General features: G+C 48.3%; 2 protein-coding genes across 4 annotated transcripts; both read left to right on the forward strand.

The window, feature by feature from the left end:
- Window positions 1–962: 962 nt before the first annotated feature.
- On the forward strand, window positions 963–5,857 carry LOC105698176 (protein SET). Of its 3 annotated transcripts, none has more exons than XM_012422199.2 (5): window positions 963–1,716; window positions 2,294–2,483; window positions 2,619–2,815; window positions 2,894–3,146; window positions 3,249–5,857. In XM_012422199.2, exons 1-5 carry the CDS (start codon window positions 1,459–1,461, stop codon window positions 3,272–3,274), a joined length of 924 nt encoding a protein of 307 aa, XP_012277622.1. In that variant the 5' UTR covers window positions 963–1,458; the 3' UTR covers window positions 3,275–5,857. The 3 variants fall into 3 exon arrangements, with proteins under 3 accessions (XP_012277622.1, XP_012277623.1, XP_012277621.1); XM_012422200.2 differs by having other exon boundaries at window positions 965–1,716; window positions 2,610–2,815; window positions 3,208–5,857; XM_012422198.2 differs by having other exon boundaries at window positions 1,044–1,716; window positions 2,610–2,815.
- Window positions 5,858–7,108: 1,251 nt separating this feature from the next.
- LOC105697899 (fibrillin-1) lies at window positions 7,109–19,995 on the forward strand. The gene is made up of 13 exons (XM_012421631.1): window positions 7,109–7,428; window positions 11,455–11,775; window positions 11,881–12,309; window positions 12,420–12,564; window positions 12,638–12,849; window positions 13,349–13,498; window positions 13,711–13,848; window positions 14,018–15,559; window positions 16,358–16,742; window positions 16,821–17,264; window positions 17,392–17,960; window positions 18,218–18,347; window positions 18,481–19,995. The coding sequence occupies exons 1-13, from the start codon at window positions 7,368–7,370 to the stop codon at window positions 18,887–18,889; spliced, it is 4,935 nt and encodes a 1,644-aa protein (XP_012277054.1). The 5' UTR covers window positions 7,109–7,367; the 3' UTR covers window positions 18,890–19,995.
- Window positions 19,996–20,065: the final 70 nt, after the last annotated feature.

The following is a 20,065-nucleotide window of genomic DNA, read 5'->3' on the forward strand; positions in this document are numbered from 1 at the left end:
AGGTAATGACGAATGCCGTTGGTTCGAAGCGCGGTCACGCATGAGTGCTCCGCAAATGAGCGAACTCGGACGCCAAGTCTGTTCCTCGATTTTATGAGAAAGTATGAGATAGATCGCGTCTGTATTTTATGTAATCGTTCGAGATGTGTAAAAAAATCGATTAGCGAGCATCGCGGCGATCCCTAATAATTTTTTAATATTTCGTAAAGAATCGAGGCTCCATTGGTGGCAAAGCGGCCATCTTGCTTTCCGTTGCGAAGATGGCAGAGGTGATTCAATTTGGATTCTGTTGATTGGTCGTGACCACCTCTTAGTTTGAATCAACCATTCATCTGCGCGGGAGGAAACACCTCTGGATTCAATTGGTAGTCGACAATGTTAGCTCGTAGCAATGAAAACTTGGCCGTAAACTAAATTCGACTCGTAGAAACGCGTCTTTCGGTATCCGACTGAAATATTGGGATTAAATTAATTTTTGTGAATGATTCGTCTGCATTAAGGAATTAAAAAAGCATCGGGTCACTAAATGTGGTAGAGCGATTACGATGATTCGTCTTGTTGCGCATTCTCTTATGTGCGTAGTCGTGTTCGAATCTTTAATTTAGTTCATCATTCTTCTAGCAGTTTCGAGAAATTAATTTGCACTTTCGCGCCGCTTTAAAAATAAAAAACGAATATAACCATCCGCGATGAGAGATCGAGGTCAACGTCATTTATCACAGCCAATCTTAGCTAAACGGGGGAGGTTAGGTAAAAGAGAATTCGAGAGACACCATGCTACATAAATGTCTTTATCGTCCTTACAATTAAAATAAATACCGATATAAAATTGCTTTACTGGTAACGGGGTTGTAAATTCTCTGACCACTAATTCGTGTAAGTATATTTTACAGCGTACTAAAATTTGAAAATCCCAAATTACCCGGCAATGGCGATTTCAAGATGTGGCTCCGAAGGCGCGCAACCAAGCGTGGCGTGTGGCGGTTAGGTTGAGTCGTTTACGAGGGAGATTATTCACCATTGCGGGGTATTTGCAGGGGAGGACGTGGGAGACCGACGCAGTCCTTCCCTACGCGTCTCTTTGTCGCACTCATGGATAGCAGGCGCGCTCAAGAGACCCGCGGTCTCTCGCGCGGTTGAGAGGGGGTAGTCAATGAGGCACTGGCTAGGGAAATCCGAGTTCGGGGTTTCATCAGCGGTGGCTGCGTAGCGGGACCGAGCGAGACTCGAGATATCCGTGAATACTAGAACGGAGATTCGGAAACCGAGCGAACAGGAGTAGCGCGAGAACGGAGTGACGACCAGGAACGAGGAGTAGTGCCGAGTAGCGGGGGCGTAGATCCGCGGTAGGTCGCTGTTAGGTTTTCATCGACGAGAGTGACACCAGAGACAAACCGAGGGAAAGAGCGAGCCGGCGGCGCAGTGGCCAGCGGTGGTTCGAGGGGCTCGCGTCCAAACATGTCCTCGCCGAACAAGAAGGTAAAGAAGTTGGACGACCCGGGCTCTGGGGAGGCGGGCGAAGCCAGGGATTACGACCTCGAGACTCAAAAGGCCCTCGAGGAGATCGACGGCTGCCAGAATCAAATCGACGGCCTCAACGAAAAGGCTAGCGACGAGATCCTCGAAGTCGAGAAGAAGTACAACAAGCTTCGCAAACCATACTTCCAGAAACGCAACGACATCATCAAGAGGATACCCAACTTTTGGGTCACTGCAGTATCCTTTCAACGTGTTGGTAACAGTCACGATCAAGCCAGGCACTCGAGTCCCTTGACATTTCCCGGCTATGCCGGCGTCCACCGGCGGCGCCTGCCGCCATGTTGCTTGAGCGTACGCGTGTATACACGCGTGCTTGTACGCTAACATGGGTCATTGACGCTGTTTTAAAGGATCTTAGCTAGTTGCAATGCATGTACGATATCTGTAAATGCTTTCTGAAATTTTATTCTTTTGCTTTCTGTATAAAATTAGCTGGTTGATCGTATACTGAAATTGTATACGTTATAAGCAACTCGATGTAGGAGTTCGTCGAAGGTATCGTAGGGAGACAACAGTGTGCTTCTAACCATTTTAACGGTTCGCATGATTATAGTATGTAATATGATTGGTCAAAAAGTTTTTTTTTTACAATCAAGGGCCAATTTCAGCGTAAATTAAATTTTGTAATTTGATCATACATGCCGAACAATGTATACATATGCATTGGTGTGTGTAGAGAGAAACTGGATGAAATCCTTTTTGGATATATAATGTGTTTCGTCAAAAATGTAGATTTTCTTAACGAATGCTTTAGTTCGTAAACCATCCACAAATAGCGCCAATATTAGAAGAAGAGGAAGAAGATGCGTTACGGTATTTGAACAAACTTGAAGTCGAGGAGTTTGAGGACATTAAATCTGGCTACAGAATTAACTTCCACTTCGATGAAAATCCATACTTCGAGAATAGCGTTCTCACCAAAGAGTTTCATCTTGGAGCTTCCGGTGAGCACATTTCCTGAAGTTTCAATATAAATTTCCAAATTTTTTTTTATTTGGTAGAGGAACAAAGGGCATTGAAAAAATGCAGTGATTGAAATTAGTCTCGATGATACTCCTGCTTCTTTGCAGGGGATCCAGCGTCACAAAGTACGCCCATTCACTGGAAAGAAGGTGCAGATTTGACGAAAAGAGCGAAAGACAAAGGTCCGATGAAGGGAAGGAAAAGGCCTCTTGGACACAAGACGTTCTTCGATTGGTTTATGTATCATGGTGATCCTAGTTCGGATGACATAGCCGAGCTAATAAAAGACGATATGTGGCCTAATCCCTTGCAGGTAATTTACATTACCTTACACGCTTCCTTTCAATCGATAATTCCAGAAATTTATTTAATTTATAAATTTATGTTTCAGTATTATCTCGTTCCTGATATCGATGTTGAAAATGGTATCGAAGGAGATGGCGAAGAGGGTGATAGCGAAGTCGAAGAAGACGGTGGAGGTGAAGACGGAGATGAAGGAGCAGAGAGCGAAGAGGATGAGGATATAGTAGTCGTCGAAGGGGACATTAACGAAGATACAGAAGAGGAAGAAGTTGCAAATGATGAGGATGACGGTGTGAATGACGAAGATGATCTACTCGTTGACGAAGAAGTAGATCACGAAGGTATTTGATTTGTTTTTTTGTCATGATTTCTTGCATAAATATAGAATATTCTTTCCTACAGTATTTTAGAGCACAGTACTCCAATAAATAAATCTTCCTCAGACGGCGAAGGCGAGGAACCGGAGTAAGCTAAGACGACTCTGGTCAGCGATGTCCATTGCAAGGTGGCTGGTGAATTCGTATTGGAGAGTACTTGCGAATCGAATCGAATCTCCTCAGGAGACACATACAGAGATCAAGTCGAAGAATCTCCGAGGGTTAGAGACGCACCTAAAGAGCACCTGTCCGTTGCCGTTCTACTATAATCGTATTGTCGATAGCTTAGGTTAAGAGTGATATCCGCGGCTCCGGGCAGGTGTTCCATCAGGGGTATGTTCAGCCGTGTCAAGACTACCCTTTTGGTAATGTTTTAAGTAAATGACGACGCGAGAAAGAAGGACCATGATTATTGTACGAGAAAACCCCGCGTTCGTTCGCAGTCTCCTCGTACGTTCCGATCCTCGAATTGAATGTTGCTGCTGGGCATTGTGCGGCAAAGATCGCGTGTTTCCTACCTCGTAGTCGGGGACTAAATTCACGATGAAGGAGGCATCGCTAACTCTTTAAAACGTTCCAGTTTGCGAGCAAGTCTCGCGAACACGGAGCTATGGCATCGACTCATCTCACGACGTATGCCTGGTCATTGCCGAAAGGAAGGGCGCGTTTTTTATTCAGTCAACGCCGTTGTAGTGATTATCAATTTTGGAGTGTAACGAGGAACTACTTGCTCTCGGTAAACCAGTGGCCGCTCTCGGGAGTTTTCGATTCTAACATTACAAGGCTGGCTACGTATAGAAATTAGTTACCCATTTGCGGAGCAGCGAACGACTTGTTAGACTTCGAAGTTTGTATTCATCCTACGAATCGCTGAATAAAAATCTGACCAGCCCTGCAACGGCTGCGCTAATCGGGTCGTCAGACGGGCGGATCTGTTTTTATACTTCGGGAGATAAGGATGCTTGACACTTTCTCTTGTAATGTAAAGTTAAATTTGAAAATAAACGGCAGAAAGACACTTTCGTGCGATCGCGCGTCTGCCTAGGTGGAACCGCATGCTGTTCAATGCGTGGACGTCGGTCTTTATCGTAACGAGAGGTCTGCCTTTTTTTTTCCCGTTCATGTATTCCGTCGGTTGCTTTTTAGGATTTTCATCCAAGGAAAGCTGAATTTCAGATGCCGGATAGTCCAACGTATACGTGAACAGAGTACCGATATACTTGATTTTAAAATAGCCCGTCGGGTTTTTATTTGGCATTTTCGGTTTTTCTTTTCCTTTTTGGGTACTTTTGGGCCACGCTTTTAATTTCTCTGGTTTTTGCGAAGTTTGTAATATACACTTTGATCACGGAATGTAGGAAATATTAAAATGGCAAGAAGGAAATAATTATTTGTCATGATCATTAAACTGCATTCGGTATACAGACTTCGGAGTACAGCTGTTGGGAAGCATTTTTTTTTTTTCCCGAAAGAGAAATAGAACTCATGTAAGGAATTAAGGTAAATGTCCCAGTAATCGATCATGTACATACTCTCGATTAACGGATTTAATTACTAATATACAACGTATTTGCGATTAGTTGGAGGTATCGATAACCAAGACAGTCAATGACTAGTACGTCCTCTAGTTTTTACTTTTATTAATATGTAATAAAAGGATGGTAGGGCAGGCAATGATATGCTTTATATTCAAAGAACATTATATGTCTAATCTTGCCAAAGAACGGATGCAAGCTATTTATAAGATATTCAGCATAACTGGAGATTGAGATATCATTTTTAAAATATCAATCATTGGGGCATTCACCTTACACCTAGAATACATGAATGTCATAATAAAGTGCTGGGGATTTCAAGAATAAAACCTCGACTTTTCGTTCAGTATAAATAAACCACGTTTCAGTAATCTTCAAGTCTCTTCTGTAAATGCCCGCAGGGTGAAAAAGTGTATTAAAAAGGTTCTCGAACGAACGGCAAATATCGCGGCTAAGAATGTTCTGTAGAGAAATCGATTTGAAAAGAGAGAGAAAAAAAAATATCAGGTATTTTAATAAGATGTGTTCGCCTCAAAACTTTTATTACCATTTGTTAATAGTCCTCTTTCATTGAATGGTGTATTCGAAATGCTACTGTTATAATTTACACCTCTTATCTCAGGTAAATGACAAAAATAATTACACTTAGGTTTCGTGATGGTATATCTGATTTTTATTATCCGAAGTAGACAATTCTGAAAGTGCACGAATTTACAGAATTGAAACCCTCTAGAATTAACTCGGTATGACTGGACTGAATTTTTTTTTTCTTTTTTTCTTAATATTTGTCGTATTCTTTGTATTAGTTTAAGAGAGCTACAAAATGAAAATCGAGATAATCGAACCGTTTATCCGAGATTTTCGCGGTACGTGCAAAATACACGTATCTCTTGATTATCGAGAATGTAAACAACCGTGAAGGGCATATTTTTTCTAAGGGATAAATAACATAATGTCTATAGAATATAAAACGACCAAATCTGATGAAGTAGCGTAGCCAGGAATTAATTTTAGGTGTGCATAATTTTTTGTCCATTGTTAATATAAAAAGTATCTACGTATGTAGAATTTATACTCACTTATTATTTAATTATAGCCGATTGGGTACGTAATTACTAATAATAAATTAAGGGAGAATGAGCATTCCTCGCTTATATTTTTCTAACATTTTTATAACTTCTTAACTTCCTGATAACGTTTTTGCTGTATACGCTCGCAATCGAGATGGGCGAATGCCGATAGGTCGATAATACCAGGCACCGATTGTTTCAGGGAAAGTCTGATAATTTATTGATATTTCGTGCTATTTGGAGATTCTTCGAGGATCATAGATTTTTAACGTTTATTTAATTTTCTATAGTAACGCCGAGTTTTGTTCACGGCCTTCGAGATGCGTTAATGGCAAGCGACCTTGGAGTATCTTTAACCTTTGCCCTCCGAATTCTTCTCTATCCAGTCGAATCGTTACTGCAGAGGCAACAATGGAGTGCAAAGGGTTAATGCCAAGATCAGACAGAAAACGTTCACGATACGTTTCCTTCCTTACTCCGAACGCGTAACCAGGGGAGAGAGAGAAAAAAAAAGAAACGTCGATTCGGCCCGATTCGCCTTGCTCCGCCCTTACGTAACGGAGCAAGGTCGAAGAGGACGATTCGTAAACGTTTCTCCACCTCTCCCTCTGAGAACGTAAATCATTGGCGTGGATGTGGATCGATAAAATCCTGGCTGCGCCACTTCGATCGCGGAACTAGAAATCCTCGAATTTGTTGAATCGTGGAAACCTGGAAAGAGATCATTTCTTAAAATATAATCGCTTCATTATGAAAAGGAAATGTCGAGAGATACGTTCGAAATTGAAATTCGCCGCCGAGCGGCCAGGGGGCAGCACCTGATCTTTCACCCGCCGCGAGGAATTTGGCGAGGGATTCGACGAAAACCAGGGTCCATTTCTTTTTACGTATATCTCCATAACGAATCGACGTTAATATCGACCCTGACATCTCGAGAACTCGCCGTAGTTTTTTATTTTCTCCCGTCCTCCCGAATCCTCGTGACTCGCTCAGGGCACTCATAAATTTTCGTTCCTATTGGTAGCTCGAGTTGACTCGAATTCTCTGGAATTATTTTTCTTTTTGTTACAACACGCGCCGGACCCGTTTATCCCATCGAAATGTTCGACCGGTAGCATCCCTGAACGCGAGTTACGGACGCGCCTTTGAATTTCATACGGCGGGGGTTTTCTCGGCGTGCGGCCGCCACGCGAGGCGCCGTCAGGAGGGGCTCGCACGTGCTCGTACGCACACGCGAGTGCGCACACGCGAGTGCGCTCCCGCGCCCGCGAACCTACGGGCCGTTTCACGGAGTTCGAAGCGCGCAGTCGGCGTCGCGACGAGTTGCCGCGAGGTTCTTTGCTCCTCCCAGCGCCTGCCTGCTGGACCCCGCGACCCCCGGAATTCCGCGGCGCGCAGAATACTCGAGGGAGAGAGAAAGAGAGAGCGAAGGAAGGACCCCCGTCGCCGCAGGGGGCGCCGGTCGCTTAGGAGTCACGAGCCGAACCGCGGGTCGTCCCGCGGCCAGAAGCGGCGAGGTGCGATTCCCGAACGGGACTCCGTGGATCGCCCGAGGGAAGTCACCAGGAGCCGAGCGCAAGATGGCCCTTCACCCCCGCGCGTTACGGCCCTTGCTGATGCTGATCGCATTCGCTAGTCGAGGTATCGGTCCAGATAAGGTCGCTCGGTATCCGACTCCCCATTCCAAAGAACCGAGCGACGACGATTCTCGCATTTTCATATTTTCATATTTTCGCATTTTCGCATTTTCATGTTTTTTGCAATTTCATATTTTCGCATTTTCATATTTTCGCCTTTTCACATTTTCACGCCTTTTACTCCTCGAAGCGCGCGAAATCGGACATGGACGGTTAAGTGCTGTCCCCTGGAGGTGACCTGTTGCTCGCGCGGAGGATTTCCTCGATTCCATCCCCGTGTCGCGAATTTTATTCATTTTGTTCCAAGGCTCGATGGCAGGAGAAGTATTTAATACGGTGATACCGCGCGGGATGGGGCGATTACGTTTTTAGGTTAATTTCCAGCGAGACTCCCCGGCTGATCCGACCCTTTGGGATCGGATGTTTGCAAAGGGTTGGTCAGCTTTGTTCGCCGGTCATTTTGATTCGTTGCCCGGTATATACTTGGTACGCGGTCTTAAACATGTTTTAGTTTTCCTCCATTCGTCCAGGCTCGTATTAAAATACCCTCGCGCTCGTTCCTTTCTGGGAAGTCCTTTTCACGTTTCCAGGTTCTTTGCTCGACTTCCCTTTCCCGGCGAACTTTCCAGGGTGCTTTTCAACGAGAAACCGGCTCCTGAATGTGTTCCCCTAGAAACGGAAGCGTTGCTTTGGTCCAATTACGTGGACCTGCAGGAACTTAGCCCCGGTTTGAAAACCCACTCGTACCTTCCGAGAACTCGCGCTTCAGGGTTTTAGGATTCGTTGACCGAGGTCCAGCCCAGTCGTGAGGTTCTTCGAATCGCCCGGCTTTAATTCCTACCATCGAGTGTCGCGAAGGGAAATGTCCCGCGAAAGGGAATACAATATTATTAAGCATTAAAAAAGAAAAAGAATTAATTTAATTTACATGCTCCTAGGAGCTCCGGGATCAACGCTTTGCCCCAGTTGCCGCGAATCCCAGTTTTACCTATTCTTAGTCCAGTCTTATATCTTTCCGGAGAACCTGTGGGAATTTGCATCGCATTCATTGGCTCCTGTTTTTCCTTTTTTTTTTATTTTCTTTCTCTTCCAGCCGATCCCGCGTCCTTAATGTCCCGTCTCCTGTTACGTCGTTCGTCATTGGAGGACCTTTGCGGCCCCTCGGTAGTCCATTTTCAAGGTCTAGGACGCCTTTGGGCGGCTTTCGTTTGTCCCATGCCGCCTCTGTCTAAGAATCCCCCGTTTAAGATATGCCCGTCGAGGTTTTTGGAGGCAAACCAGAGTCCACCCTCCGAGCGCTTCCCGCTCGGAATAGAACCCCATAAAAGAGAGGACGCGCGGAATGCCGGCGCTCGAGCCAAACGCCTCGAAGCACGTGATGACTCCTCTCGTCAAATTGTCTCCAAGTTGCCTCGAAGGTCGAGGTCGGGAACTCCGCCGACGCCACGAGCGACGAACCCGTGCGAACTCGTTCTCGAAATCGCTCATTCGAAAATTGCCTCAAGTGGCGAGAGACGTCCTCCTCGTCTCCTGCGAAGCTTAGATCGGAATTTCTATTTCTTTTGCGAGGAAATTTCGAATTAATCTCGAATTAATCGCTGTACCCGGTATAGGATCAGGGAAAAAATGCCAACAATGCAGGGCGTTCACAAAATTATAAAACGTGCCACGAATGGAATGTTTATTTTTTTTTATTTTTTTTTTTTTAAAGGAAACGAAAATTCTCATATGTTCCAAAACGCCAAATTTCCCCGTCCAGAATATCGAGTTTGTCAAATCGAGCGTAGGTGACGTTTATTCAGGGAAATGGGACATTGACGGGTGGATTTCCTTGCGACACTTTACGCGGTAATCGTCCTTACTTCCCGGTAATGGTTTCATGAAAGCGGTCCATCCTTGGTCACTATTCGCGTCACGTATTGCGGCATGATTTAAACTTGAACGTCGGCAGGACGTACCCACGTTAAAAATGCGATTACTCCCTGCAACCGTATCCAGGACGATTAGGTTCCTAGAACACAACTATCGCACCAACACCCGGTCTCGTAATAATAGAATCGCCTTGAATAAATTCCGTCCTCGGTGGGCGGAACTGCACTCCGAAATCAGGAAACGGGAAAGCCTGCCTTGTGTTTGTTATTAGTATTTGTACTACCCTCGTTGTTCGTTTGAAAAGTAATTCCGGTCTATTTTACGGGTACTTAAGATCCCCTCGAAGAACCATGGGACGTACCCCAATTGTGCTGTTCTTCTTCTTCTTTTTTTTTTTTTTTTTTTTCCCTCGGAGACAGTACTTCCGATCCGTTCTCTTACCCTCCTACCCTTTCAGAGTCGGAGGTGTAGAGGAATTGTTAGGGATAAATCGTAACTTTCATCCTTCGAGTTCCTGGCTACGAGGAAGGCGTCGACCTTGCTCCGAAAACCTCTAGACCTCGATTTTGGGGGCGACGGTCTTCGTCGAGGCCCCTACCTCGCGATATCTCCTCTATGACCTCCTCTTCGAGGTGATCTAGGGGAGTTATCAAGATTTACGAGGTGTCCTTACCCCAGTGATCGCGGCTTCCCGCGGACACGCCGGATGTGTCGCTTTCCTCGAGGATGCGCAAATAGGAGATAACATTTTTCCCCAACTTGCGTAATCGAGGTTTGCTCATCGGGCTCCTGAGCGTCCTCGCTCTCCTTACAGGCCACGTGGGGTGTAAACAATGGAGGTCTAATCCCTGTAATCAGGCAAATTTTGGAAACGGAGCACGAGTCGAGCTCCTCGTGTACTTTTAAATCTCCTTAAATAATTACCACCGATTTAACTATGTAGCTGGTGCGAATTATTTGAAAAGCATTTTTTTTTTTTCATGAGGAGTACACTTGTCAAAAACAGCTGACTGGTTAACACATTACGTGCCACGCCGTGTACTACCCGAGGTTAACGCGTATTATCGGTGGTACACGTGGCATGGAACATGTTAAAATTAGCCGAGTGGGATTTAATTCCGGTGGGTAGAAGTATCCCTTAGGACGTCTGGAAAAATTAATGAAGGACTTTACGTGGTCTTGTGACCATACAAGGTTCTCCTTAAATCTCCTTAAATCGGTGGTAATTATTTAACTAGGTAGCTGGTGCGAACTATTCGAAAAGCATTTTTTTTTTCACGAGGAGTACACTTGTCAAAAACAGCTGACTGGTTAAAATTAGCCGAGTGGGATTTAATTCTGGTGGGTAGAAGTATCCCTTGGGACGCCTGGAAAAATTAATGATGGACCTTACGTGGTCTTGTGACCATACAAGGTTCTCCTTAAATCTCCTTAAATCGGTGGTAATTATTTAATTAGGTAGCTAATTATTTAATTTAGGTAGGTGCCTGGAAAAATTAATGATGGACCTTACGTGGTCTTGTGACCATACAAGGTTCAGCTTTTGCATGGGCACGTCATTTTGCAAGTCTAGAGCTCTCGGACGTGTTTGCTCGGAGCAACCACGTCGTGTTCAAAGGGGAACGTCGTTCCTAATCCCGCTGAATCTTTCCTCCGCGCACAGCTGTACCCGGTGATGATTTACAGGGATTACACGGTTGTTTAAAGAAGCGTCTCGCTGAGCGAGCTCGTTGCAATATCTCGATCTAGAATGCCGGTAAATTAGCCGCGGGGAAAAGCCATCGCCGGGAGAAATTGTGTTAAATCAATAAAGATAACGCTACCCGTGTCAAAACAAATGAAAAGGGAAGGAAAGACAAGTGTACATCTAACTTAAGCCAAGTTAATTCCCGGCCCTCCATTTCGTCGAGTACTTTGCCATTAGCTATGCCTCTTCGTCGTGTCCCCTTTTTTATGACGCCCAAACTCGGATCAATTGACTTCGATTAACCGATCGAAGTACCCACGTGCCAGCAGTTAAATCTAACCGCTGTGGGTCTCGCGAGGAGATTATTATTCAATAGACCTTCTTTAAGTAATTATCTATGCGCAAGGAATTTTCACTCGAGGAGAAGTTGATCGCGATACGCGGTGATTGAATGGTTTTGCAATTCCGTAGATGGGTACGTCGTTGGATCGAGGATGGAGGATAGATTCGAGCAATGCTGCGGCTTGGGCGGCTCCTGGGCCAACGAAGGACTCCGCTGCGAGAAGTTCACTGGTCCTGTTTCCGGGGTGCCCAGGATAGAGCAAGCCCTTTGCTTGGAAGCTGTGGACATTTGCTGCGTGAGGGCTTATCACGAGAAACAGTGCGAACTCGGGAAAACCGAGGCCCGGTCAGGAGTGGCCTGCAGCGGCTCGCAAAACACCCCGGCTTCTCGAAGAGGACCTCGCGTCAGCGGGGACTACCATCGGGATTGCTGCGAGGGGTGCAAACTTGGTCGGTTTCCTTTTTTTTTTCATTTATCTTGCGAGTCATTTCTTTTCTTCTAAGACGGGGGAAGGAAGCAATGTCTCAAGAATTAATTTCATACGGATTTTTCAGGCATCCTGACGGGGTCCATCGGACAAGGTTGCGCCTTCAACAAGTTCACCTTTGGGAATCCTTGGGACCCCGCTTTCCTGGAGTGCTGCCACGAAGCTCTGCCTTCCACCACTCCTATCGACACGACTTGGACCGAGCCTTCCTCGACGGAGACGAGCGAAGACCCTACCAGCTCCTTGGCAGCGTCCCGAAGGACCTCGACGTCGAATACCTGGGCGACCGGGGACGCGGGGACCACGGGAATGACCGGAACGTCGAGAGGTACCGGGTCGACCGAGACTTCCGGGAGTTCTAGGACTTCGGAGACTTCGGGAACTTCGGGAAGTTCTGGGACTTCTGACACTGACAAGACTTCCGGAACTTCCGGGATGACGGGCGCCGGAACTTCCGATAACGACGATTCCTCCTATCCGACTCCACCGACTCCGGGTGCGTTGGAATAAATTCATAGCTGGCTAAGCCGCCATCTGATGATATTTCTCATGGCGATGGTATGCAGGTTTATGACGCTTTAATGCAATAAAATTAATGCGTTACAGTTTTGGACGACATTTGCGAGTTAATGAAGGGGATGCTGTGTACCGAGATTTGTGTCCCGACCCCGGGCTCTTATTACTGTTTGTGTCGAGAGGGCGGCGAGCTGCTGGAGGATGGTAAGACATGCAGAAGGAATGCTACCGACAGGTGAGATGGAATTTTCGGAATATCCTTAAAAAAATTCTAGTCGAGATAACGCGGACAATTTCATTATCTTTAGATGCGCGGGAACGAATCCCTGCGAGCAACGGTGCACCGACAACGGGGATGTCGTGAAGTGCAGCTGCGATCCTGGATATGACCTCGCCGATGACGGCAGGTCCTGTACACCCGCGACAACGGAGGCCACGACTCCATCGGAAGATGAGAACGAATTGTCACCGCGTTGCCCACCAGGATATCGCTATAACGATACCACGCAGCTTTGCGATGGTTCGTCACTTTCCTCTTTTTTGTTTTTAATTATGCCTTGCTGCTGCCTTAGCCACTTTCCAGTGGACGTCAAAATTGACGGTCGGTTTTTACATAAGAAAAAAAAAAAAGAAAACTAAACTAGCGGTTCGTTGAATTTGCGTACAAAATTTATTTACACGTATAAATAATGGAGACCGGTTGGAATGCCGACCGTCAATTTTGTAGCATCGTTCCGGTTGCCAATTTAATATCTGCTGCTGCTGTTGCCATTTTTGTGCCGCAATTGTCCCCCTGGTAAATTTACTTAGAATTTCAATGCGTGAGATTCGCGTGGAAGTGCAAAGAATATCCAGGAATATCGAGGATAGAAAAATGAGAGGTCCGATTTATAGCGAAGGGTCGTGAACGTCTACAGTGCTGGTTATCTCCTCGCTCGTCCCTTATCGGTCTTTCGCGATAGTCAAGGACAGGTTCTCGTAGTTTCCCTCTCATGGTGCAACGTTCCCAAAACTTGTAGACGTGAACGAGTGCACCGAACTCGACTCGTGTCCTCGAGAGAACCAGGTATGCGTCAACACGTACGGTAGCTACACCTGCTACGAGTTGACCGAGGAGAAGACGTGCCCTGCTGGTTTCAAGTACGACGTGTTCTCCAAGTCCTGCACAGGTACGTGTCCTGACCCGCTTGCACGTTTACAGGGAGATTGGTGTAATTATTATTACAACGTCGACATCAAGTCGGCGCGGTAGTTTGATACTTGGCCCTTTTCATCGGAAGGGATTGATCTCTTCGCTCGAATTTCGCAACCGACTAATAATACTGTTCGGTCGCGCGGTGTTTTTTTTTGAGAAACCTATTCATGGATTTGGTTGCATAAGACGTGAACGAGTGTGCGGAAAACATTCACGGGTGCACGATCGGAGAAGAGGAGTGTCGGAATACGGAGGGTGGTTACGAGTGTATCTCCACTTGTCGACCGGGGTTTCAGTACTCCCCAATTTCCGGCAATTGCATCGGTAAGTCCCTTTTCCCTGATTACCCGCCATGGAAGTGCATGCAATCGTAGAAAGAGGAAGGGATTTTACTTCCCCCCGTGTAGCCACTTTTTACGGCACAACGTGGAATGGAAAAAAGATAAGAAAATTGGTCAGTTTCGTTTCACTCGACATTTTTCCGCCCCTAAAGATGTGGACGAGTGCGCCCTGGATCTGTCGATCTGCGGAACCGGAGAGCGTTGCATCAACACTATCGGCGGTCACGACTGTTCTCCCATGTGTCCCATGGGTTTTCAACCTCGCATCTCCTCGAAGAACGACCTCCAGGAGGAAGAGTTTCTCGCGGGAAAATTCGAGCCCTGTCAAGGAGTCGAGGACTGCCTCTGCGAACCGATTTCCGAGTCGACCTGCACGGGGACCAACGGCTCCTTCGTCTGCGACGACCCTTCTTCGAAGACTCCAACGACTACTGAGGATGCATCGAGGATCGAGACGATGATCCCCGAAGTCGAGATTACAACATTAGAGAATGGCTATACAACGGTAGCTACGGGGACTACCGACTCAATAGATGTGGTAGGGAGGGATATCGTTGATGAAGGAGTCGGTACCACTACTTTAGTGTACGACACCACGAGACCAGGCGGTGGTACAGCGCGTGGAGTCGCTGCCACGACGTCGGTCTACAGGAACATTGCACCGAGGGTTGGCAGTATTCCTGAAATCGGTTCCAACACCGTAGAGAGCGGTACCACGGCTTTGGAAAGTGGTACGGCGAGACCAGAGGGTGGTGCAGCGCGTGGAGTCGGCGCCACGATGTCAACTCGTAGAAACACTGCTCCAAGTGTCGGCAGTATCCCTGAAATCGGTGCCAACACAGTGGAGAGCGGCACCACGACCCCGAGGCCAGATGCCGCCCCTCCCAGCGCGCCCACCCCACCCATCGTCAGGATCAAACCTTCTCGGGCAAGGTCGAGCAATCCAAGGCCGAGAGGACCAACGCAGCCCAGACCCACGTCTCGCAGAGTCGGGGACCCCTCGAGGTCGGTGTGGGCTCTGCCAAGGCTGGCCTCTTCGGAGTGCCCCACTGGATACTCCTGGGACGCAGCTACCAGAAGGTGCATCGACGTGGACGAGTGTACCAGGTCCCCCGGTTGCCGGGAGTACGAGCGATGCGAGAACAGGCCCGGGACCTACGAGTGCGTTCCTCTTTGTCGTAGCGGATGGCTGTACAGGCCCGCGACGAGGAGTTGCCAGGACGTGGACGAGTGCCTTCTGGGGCGGCACGACTGTCCCGAGGGCACCCACGTCTGCACCAACACCGAGGGCTCCTTCGTCTGCACCCCGCTCTCGGCGTGTCGACCCGGGTACGAGCGCGTCCTCAACGGGAGTTGCGTCGACGTGGACGAGTGCCAGGACCAGGAGCTTCATCGCTGCCGAGCTCAGGACCATCGGTACTGCGTTAACAGAGACGGAGGGTACGAGTGCGTCGTCAGGCTCCCGGATTGCGACCGGGGGTACAGGTACTCCTTGACCACCAGGGAGTGCGAGGACGTCGACGAGTGCGCCACTGGGAGGGTCACCTGCGACGTCAGGCTCGGCGAACGGTGCGTCAACCTGCCTGGAAGCTACACCTGCAAGACCCCCACGCCATACTGGAGGCAGAGGCAACGGCAACGACCTGCGTGTCCCTCCGGGTACCGCTACGAAGCCAGTTGGAGGCAGTGCATAGGTACTCGAGGCCATTTTGAGACTTCACGAGAGCATGCACGGCTCCTAGTCGATTATTATGGCCCTTATAATTAATCGTCCTCGGGGTAGTTTATGTCGTCTAGAGGAGAGTCGGGGAACAATCCGTATACTCGATGTATCTTTAAACAAGGGGGGATCTTCTTTAGAGGGAAGGGAGCCCAGTGGAAATTTGTCAACGCGAGAGCCGAGTAGGACAGGAGTCAATTCCGAGCAGGCCTTGGTACCAATTTCGTATGCGTATGCCAATTACCTCGGCACAAACTGGGCCACATTAATTGAGTCAGTCTCTTTTCCAGCATCGGGACTGAATTAAGTCCATGGCGATCTTCGCAATCGATGACGCAGTCTATCGTGGGAATGTTTATCGGTGATCCCGGTAATTAGCGGCACCGTTTTCCGGACCGCAAGGATAGTAGCCACACCCGTGATACCGTGTACTATATCCGTAATGTCCGTGCTTCGTGACGTCATTCCCAGGGTACAAAATCGCTTAAACGTCGCAGCTTCGCTTTTGCGAGATGTCCAGCTTTGCGAGGCTTGCGTTTCGAGCAAATTTTTTAACGCATACGTCCATACGCGAAACGCAGCGCCATTTTTATAACTATAACGCGTAATGTACACCTCGACAGCTTTTTACCAGCATTTCCTTGAAAATACCGCAGTGGACGTAAACGTGCCCACGTAAAAATTTGTGAAATATTTTTACGAACAGCGTGCAGTATTTTCAGTGGCGAAGGACAGGGGGAGTTCGTGGTTTAACGATCTTTCTACCTTGCAGACGTGGACGAGTGCAAGGAGGAGCGGAACACCTGTTCAGCAGGGGAGGCGTGCTACAATCAGCCGGGTGGGTACACCTGTGCGAAAATTCCAACTCCGATAACGAGGGTACCCGCGGCATCGACGCGTTGCGGTCCAGGGTCCCGATTTGTCCGTAACCGGGGGTGCGTCGACGTGGACGAGTGCCTGGAAACGGAGGAGGCGTGCAGCAGCAACGAGGAGTGCGTCAACACCCCTGGTAGCTACACCTGCACCTGCAAGACGGGCTTCCGGAGAGACAACCTGACCAGGGCATGCGTGGACATCAACGAGTGCCAACTCCAGCAGAACGATTGTCTCCCGACCCAGAGATGCGACAACACCCTGGGCAGCTACACCTGCATCAGGTGGGTTTGCGCTTCCTCTTCGCAGGGGCTCGTCGCCAAAAATACTGGTGGGCTGAAAAGACTCCTCTCTTTCGCAAGGTTCCTGCCCTGTGGGACCGGGTACACCCTGAACGCCGCGACGGAGATCTGCGAGGACGACGACGAGTGCATCCTTGGGACTCACGACTGCAGCGAAGGCTACCATTGCAGGAACACTTTGGGTTCCTACAGATGCGACAGGAATCCGCGAGGGCCGAGCAACGCCGCGGTCGCGACGACGCCGTCGACGACGACGGCAAGGACGACGACAACGACACCAAGGACGACGAAGATGCCGATGGCGGAACCAGTCGTCTCGGCGGTCACCTCGCGTCGAGTTAGACCGGACTTTGCCACGCCTGGGGTAACTTGCCCCAGAGGGTTCGAACCACTGTCTGGGAATCGGTGCGTCGACGTTGACGAGTGTCAACGGTCGCCTAGGATTTGTCCAAAACCGACGGAGCGGTGCGTCAACACCGTTGGGTCCTATGCCTGCGTCTCTAGGTAAGAGAGGGAATACAAGGCATCGAGAAAGTTTCCCCTGCATTTGGTTATTCCCTCTTCTTGAACGATGTGACTAGATAATTTTATCGGTACACCTGTTATCACCGGCATGGTTGTCCGTCTGCAGGTTAATATGCGGCCAGGGCTACACCTTGGACCCGAAGGATGGCCAGCGATGCATCGACGTAGACGAATGCGCCGAGAAGACCCACGAATGTGGACCTCGTCAGACTTGCGAAAACCGTCAGGGTGGCTACGCCTGCGCTTGTCCTCCGGGACACGTCTCAGGTCCTAACGGGGATTGCGTCGACATAGACGAGTGCAGCTTCTACAGCGGCCAGATTTGCAGCTCGAATGCTCGCTGCGAGAACACCGTGGGTTCCTATAGATGCGTCTGCCAGGATGGCTTCGAAAATGTCCCCGGGAATGGAAACGCCTGCCGGGACGTCGACGAGTGCGAGAAGACGCCGGGGCTCTGTCAGCACGCTTGCGTCAACACCTGGGGGAGCTACCGGTGCACCTGCAAACCAGGGTTCAGGCTGAATCCCGATAATCGGTCCTGCGTGGACGTCGACGAGTGCACGGAGTACAAGCAGAATGGACTTTGCGTGGGAATATGCGAGAACACCCCCGGTAGCTACTCCTGCAAGTGTCCCGATGGCTACAGACTCGGAATCGACGGCAGGACTTGTCAGGGTAAGACTCCTTCGACCTCTAGATCAGACGAGATAGATGTTTCTATATAAAGTCACATTTTGTATAAGGTAACGCTATTGATAGAGGACAGGATCTCTGGTCGGGTGGGAAGAAACTAGATTAAACGTTTATGGGCTGGTATCAGGGACATGGGAGGAACTAATTGACTTTTTAATAGTACGGGCCAATAATTGCGGCCCGGATGATATATCCGTTACGTCTCGTAATGCGATACGTTTATCTGATCATTCGAACAGACGTTGACGAGTGCGAGACCGGCCGAGTATGCAGAGCGCCCAATGAGATATGCCAGAACACGCGAGGTAGCTTCCGCTGCAACCGGATAGATTGCCCATCCGGTTACTATCAAGATCAAGAAAGGAAAAAGTGAGTACATCGATGGTGAGGTCTTCTTCGAACAACTTTTCTCTCCTCGATAGACCTCGGATCCTGAAGTCGCGACGCGGCACTTATCGGTGGTTTATGGAGAATAATGATTACAATAATTTTTTTTTTTCAGCCGTTGCGTGAGAGCCTCGAGATATTGCCTGAGCGGCGACTTGTCATGTCTGCGATCACCCTCGCACTACTCCTACAACTTCATCACCTTCGTCAGCATGCTTCCTGTTCCACCTTCGGGACAGCTGGAGCTCTTCACCATGAGGGGTACCCATCATTCCGAGTCGACGATCCGATTCAGCATGGCCCTGGTCGCGGCGAGAGCTCCTCCAGGAGTCACTCGAGCTACCGAATCCTGCTTCGCCCTTAGGAGGCCAGCTCCTTTCCAGGCCATCCTGGTCCTCACCAGGAGCATCCAAGGCCCTCAAGAGGTGGAGCTCGACCTTAGCATGGAGATCTACCACAACTCCATGTTCGCCGGGAGCGCGGTGGCGAAACTCTTGATTTACGTTTCCCAGTACGAATTCTAAAGCGATCGGCACGAGACTTCCAAGTTAACATTTCTGCTCCGCCGAAGGCCCGCAATGAGCCGCGCCGAAAACCTCCGCAAGGTCTGCAAGGGTCTTCCTTGATCGGTTTAAGATTAATACGCAGTCGGCTCACGATCTGCAGAATAGTTTGCATATGGTCTGTATGTCATTTGTATCGGGTATGTCGAATTTATATGCACATCGCGCCAATCCGAGTTCAGAGCGATAAGATCAGTAATCTTAAAGCAAGGTCTCTCCTGCCAGTTTTGTATTTTTAACCAAGTCCTTACGCATTCATACACCCTGCAGGCCATTGTGCAAACTCGACAGCCCACTCGGGTGTAGAATGAAATCTGGCAGTCGGATATGTTAAAGTCGCGATAGAGATGTATTACAGGCCAGAGGATTCTTTCTTTTTTTTTAATTCTTTTTTATTTACTTAGGATGCGTATTGATGAGACTATTTACGAGCAAATGAGTAAAATCGTCGGAAGATGTTTCCTGACAGTATTTTGACCAGTGTCGACTACCAGAGCTCGATTCGTCGACCCTCGGCGGGTCCCGAGGTCGAGGACTCGTCCAGAGTTTCCCTCCTGTGAACTTTTAATTTTACGTCAACTTTACGTTTAACTTTACGTTAAGAGTGCCGCCCCATGATAACGAACTCTCGACCGACTAAGACGGTGCAACGAATTTTATTCCGATGATCGTTTTACTCCTGATTAATGGAAACTACGCGTACTTGCTTAAATAATAGGGCCAGTATTGTCCGCGACATGAGAGTAGGTATAAGCAGGATTAAGACAACGATATGAGAGTAAGTCTTTACTGTAATAATTACGACGTGGACCACGATGATAGAAGTCGATTAGATACGCGCGTCACTTGATTATCCACCTTCCTGCGCCGATATCAGACAACCTGCCGATAGCAGTGAATAGAGATCCGTGTCATCCTTTTCTCCGTTATCGCGAGTTCTGCCCTTCTAATTACCCCCCCGACGATTAAACGTCTATCAGTTACCAAGCACGGAAGCGAATAATTGCGGACGATAATGTCATTACGGATATGTCACATCGGAGTACAAATAAAAGCCGAGAATATTACTGGAAGTTAAAGATGGAGCGAAGGCAAGGGAAGAACACGTGAGCGGAAACGCAATGACAAGACGGTCGT

Source organism: Orussus abietinus, unplaced genomic scaffold (genome assembly GCF_000612105.2).
Source record: "Orussus abietinus isolate OABI.00-Male unplaced genomic scaffold, Oabi_2.0 scaffold1, whole genome shotgun sequence".
Taxonomy (NCBI): domain Eukaryota; kingdom Metazoa; phylum Arthropoda; class Insecta; order Hymenoptera; family Orussidae; genus Orussus; species Orussus abietinus.

Bases quoted from the DNA above. Each gene is read 5' to 3' on its own strand.
- LOC105698176 (XM_012422198.2), top strand. From the start codon at position 1,459: ATGTCCTCGCCGAACAAGAAGGTAAAGAAGTTGGACGACCCGGGCTCT. The intron at 2,816-2,893 runs GTAATTTACATT...TTTATGTTTCAG, and splicing joins TGTGGCCTAATCCCTTGCAG to TATTATCTCGTTCCTGATAT. The intron at 3,147-3,248 runs GTATTTGATTTG...AATCTTCCTCAG, and splicing joins CGAAGAAGTAGATCACGAAG to ACGGCGAAGGCGAGGAACCG.
- LOC105697899 (XM_012421631.1), top strand. From the start codon at position 7,368: ATGGCCCTTCACCCCCGCGCGTTACGGCCCTTGCTGATGCTGATCGCA. The intron at 7,429-11,454 runs GTATCGGTCCAG...GCAATTCCGTAG, and splicing joins GATCGCATTCGCTAGTCGAG to ATGGGTACGTCGTTGGATCG. The intron at 16,743-16,820 runs GTGGGTTTGCGC...CTCTTTCGCAAG, and splicing joins GGCAGCTACACCTGCATCAG to GTTCCTGCCCTGTGGGACCG.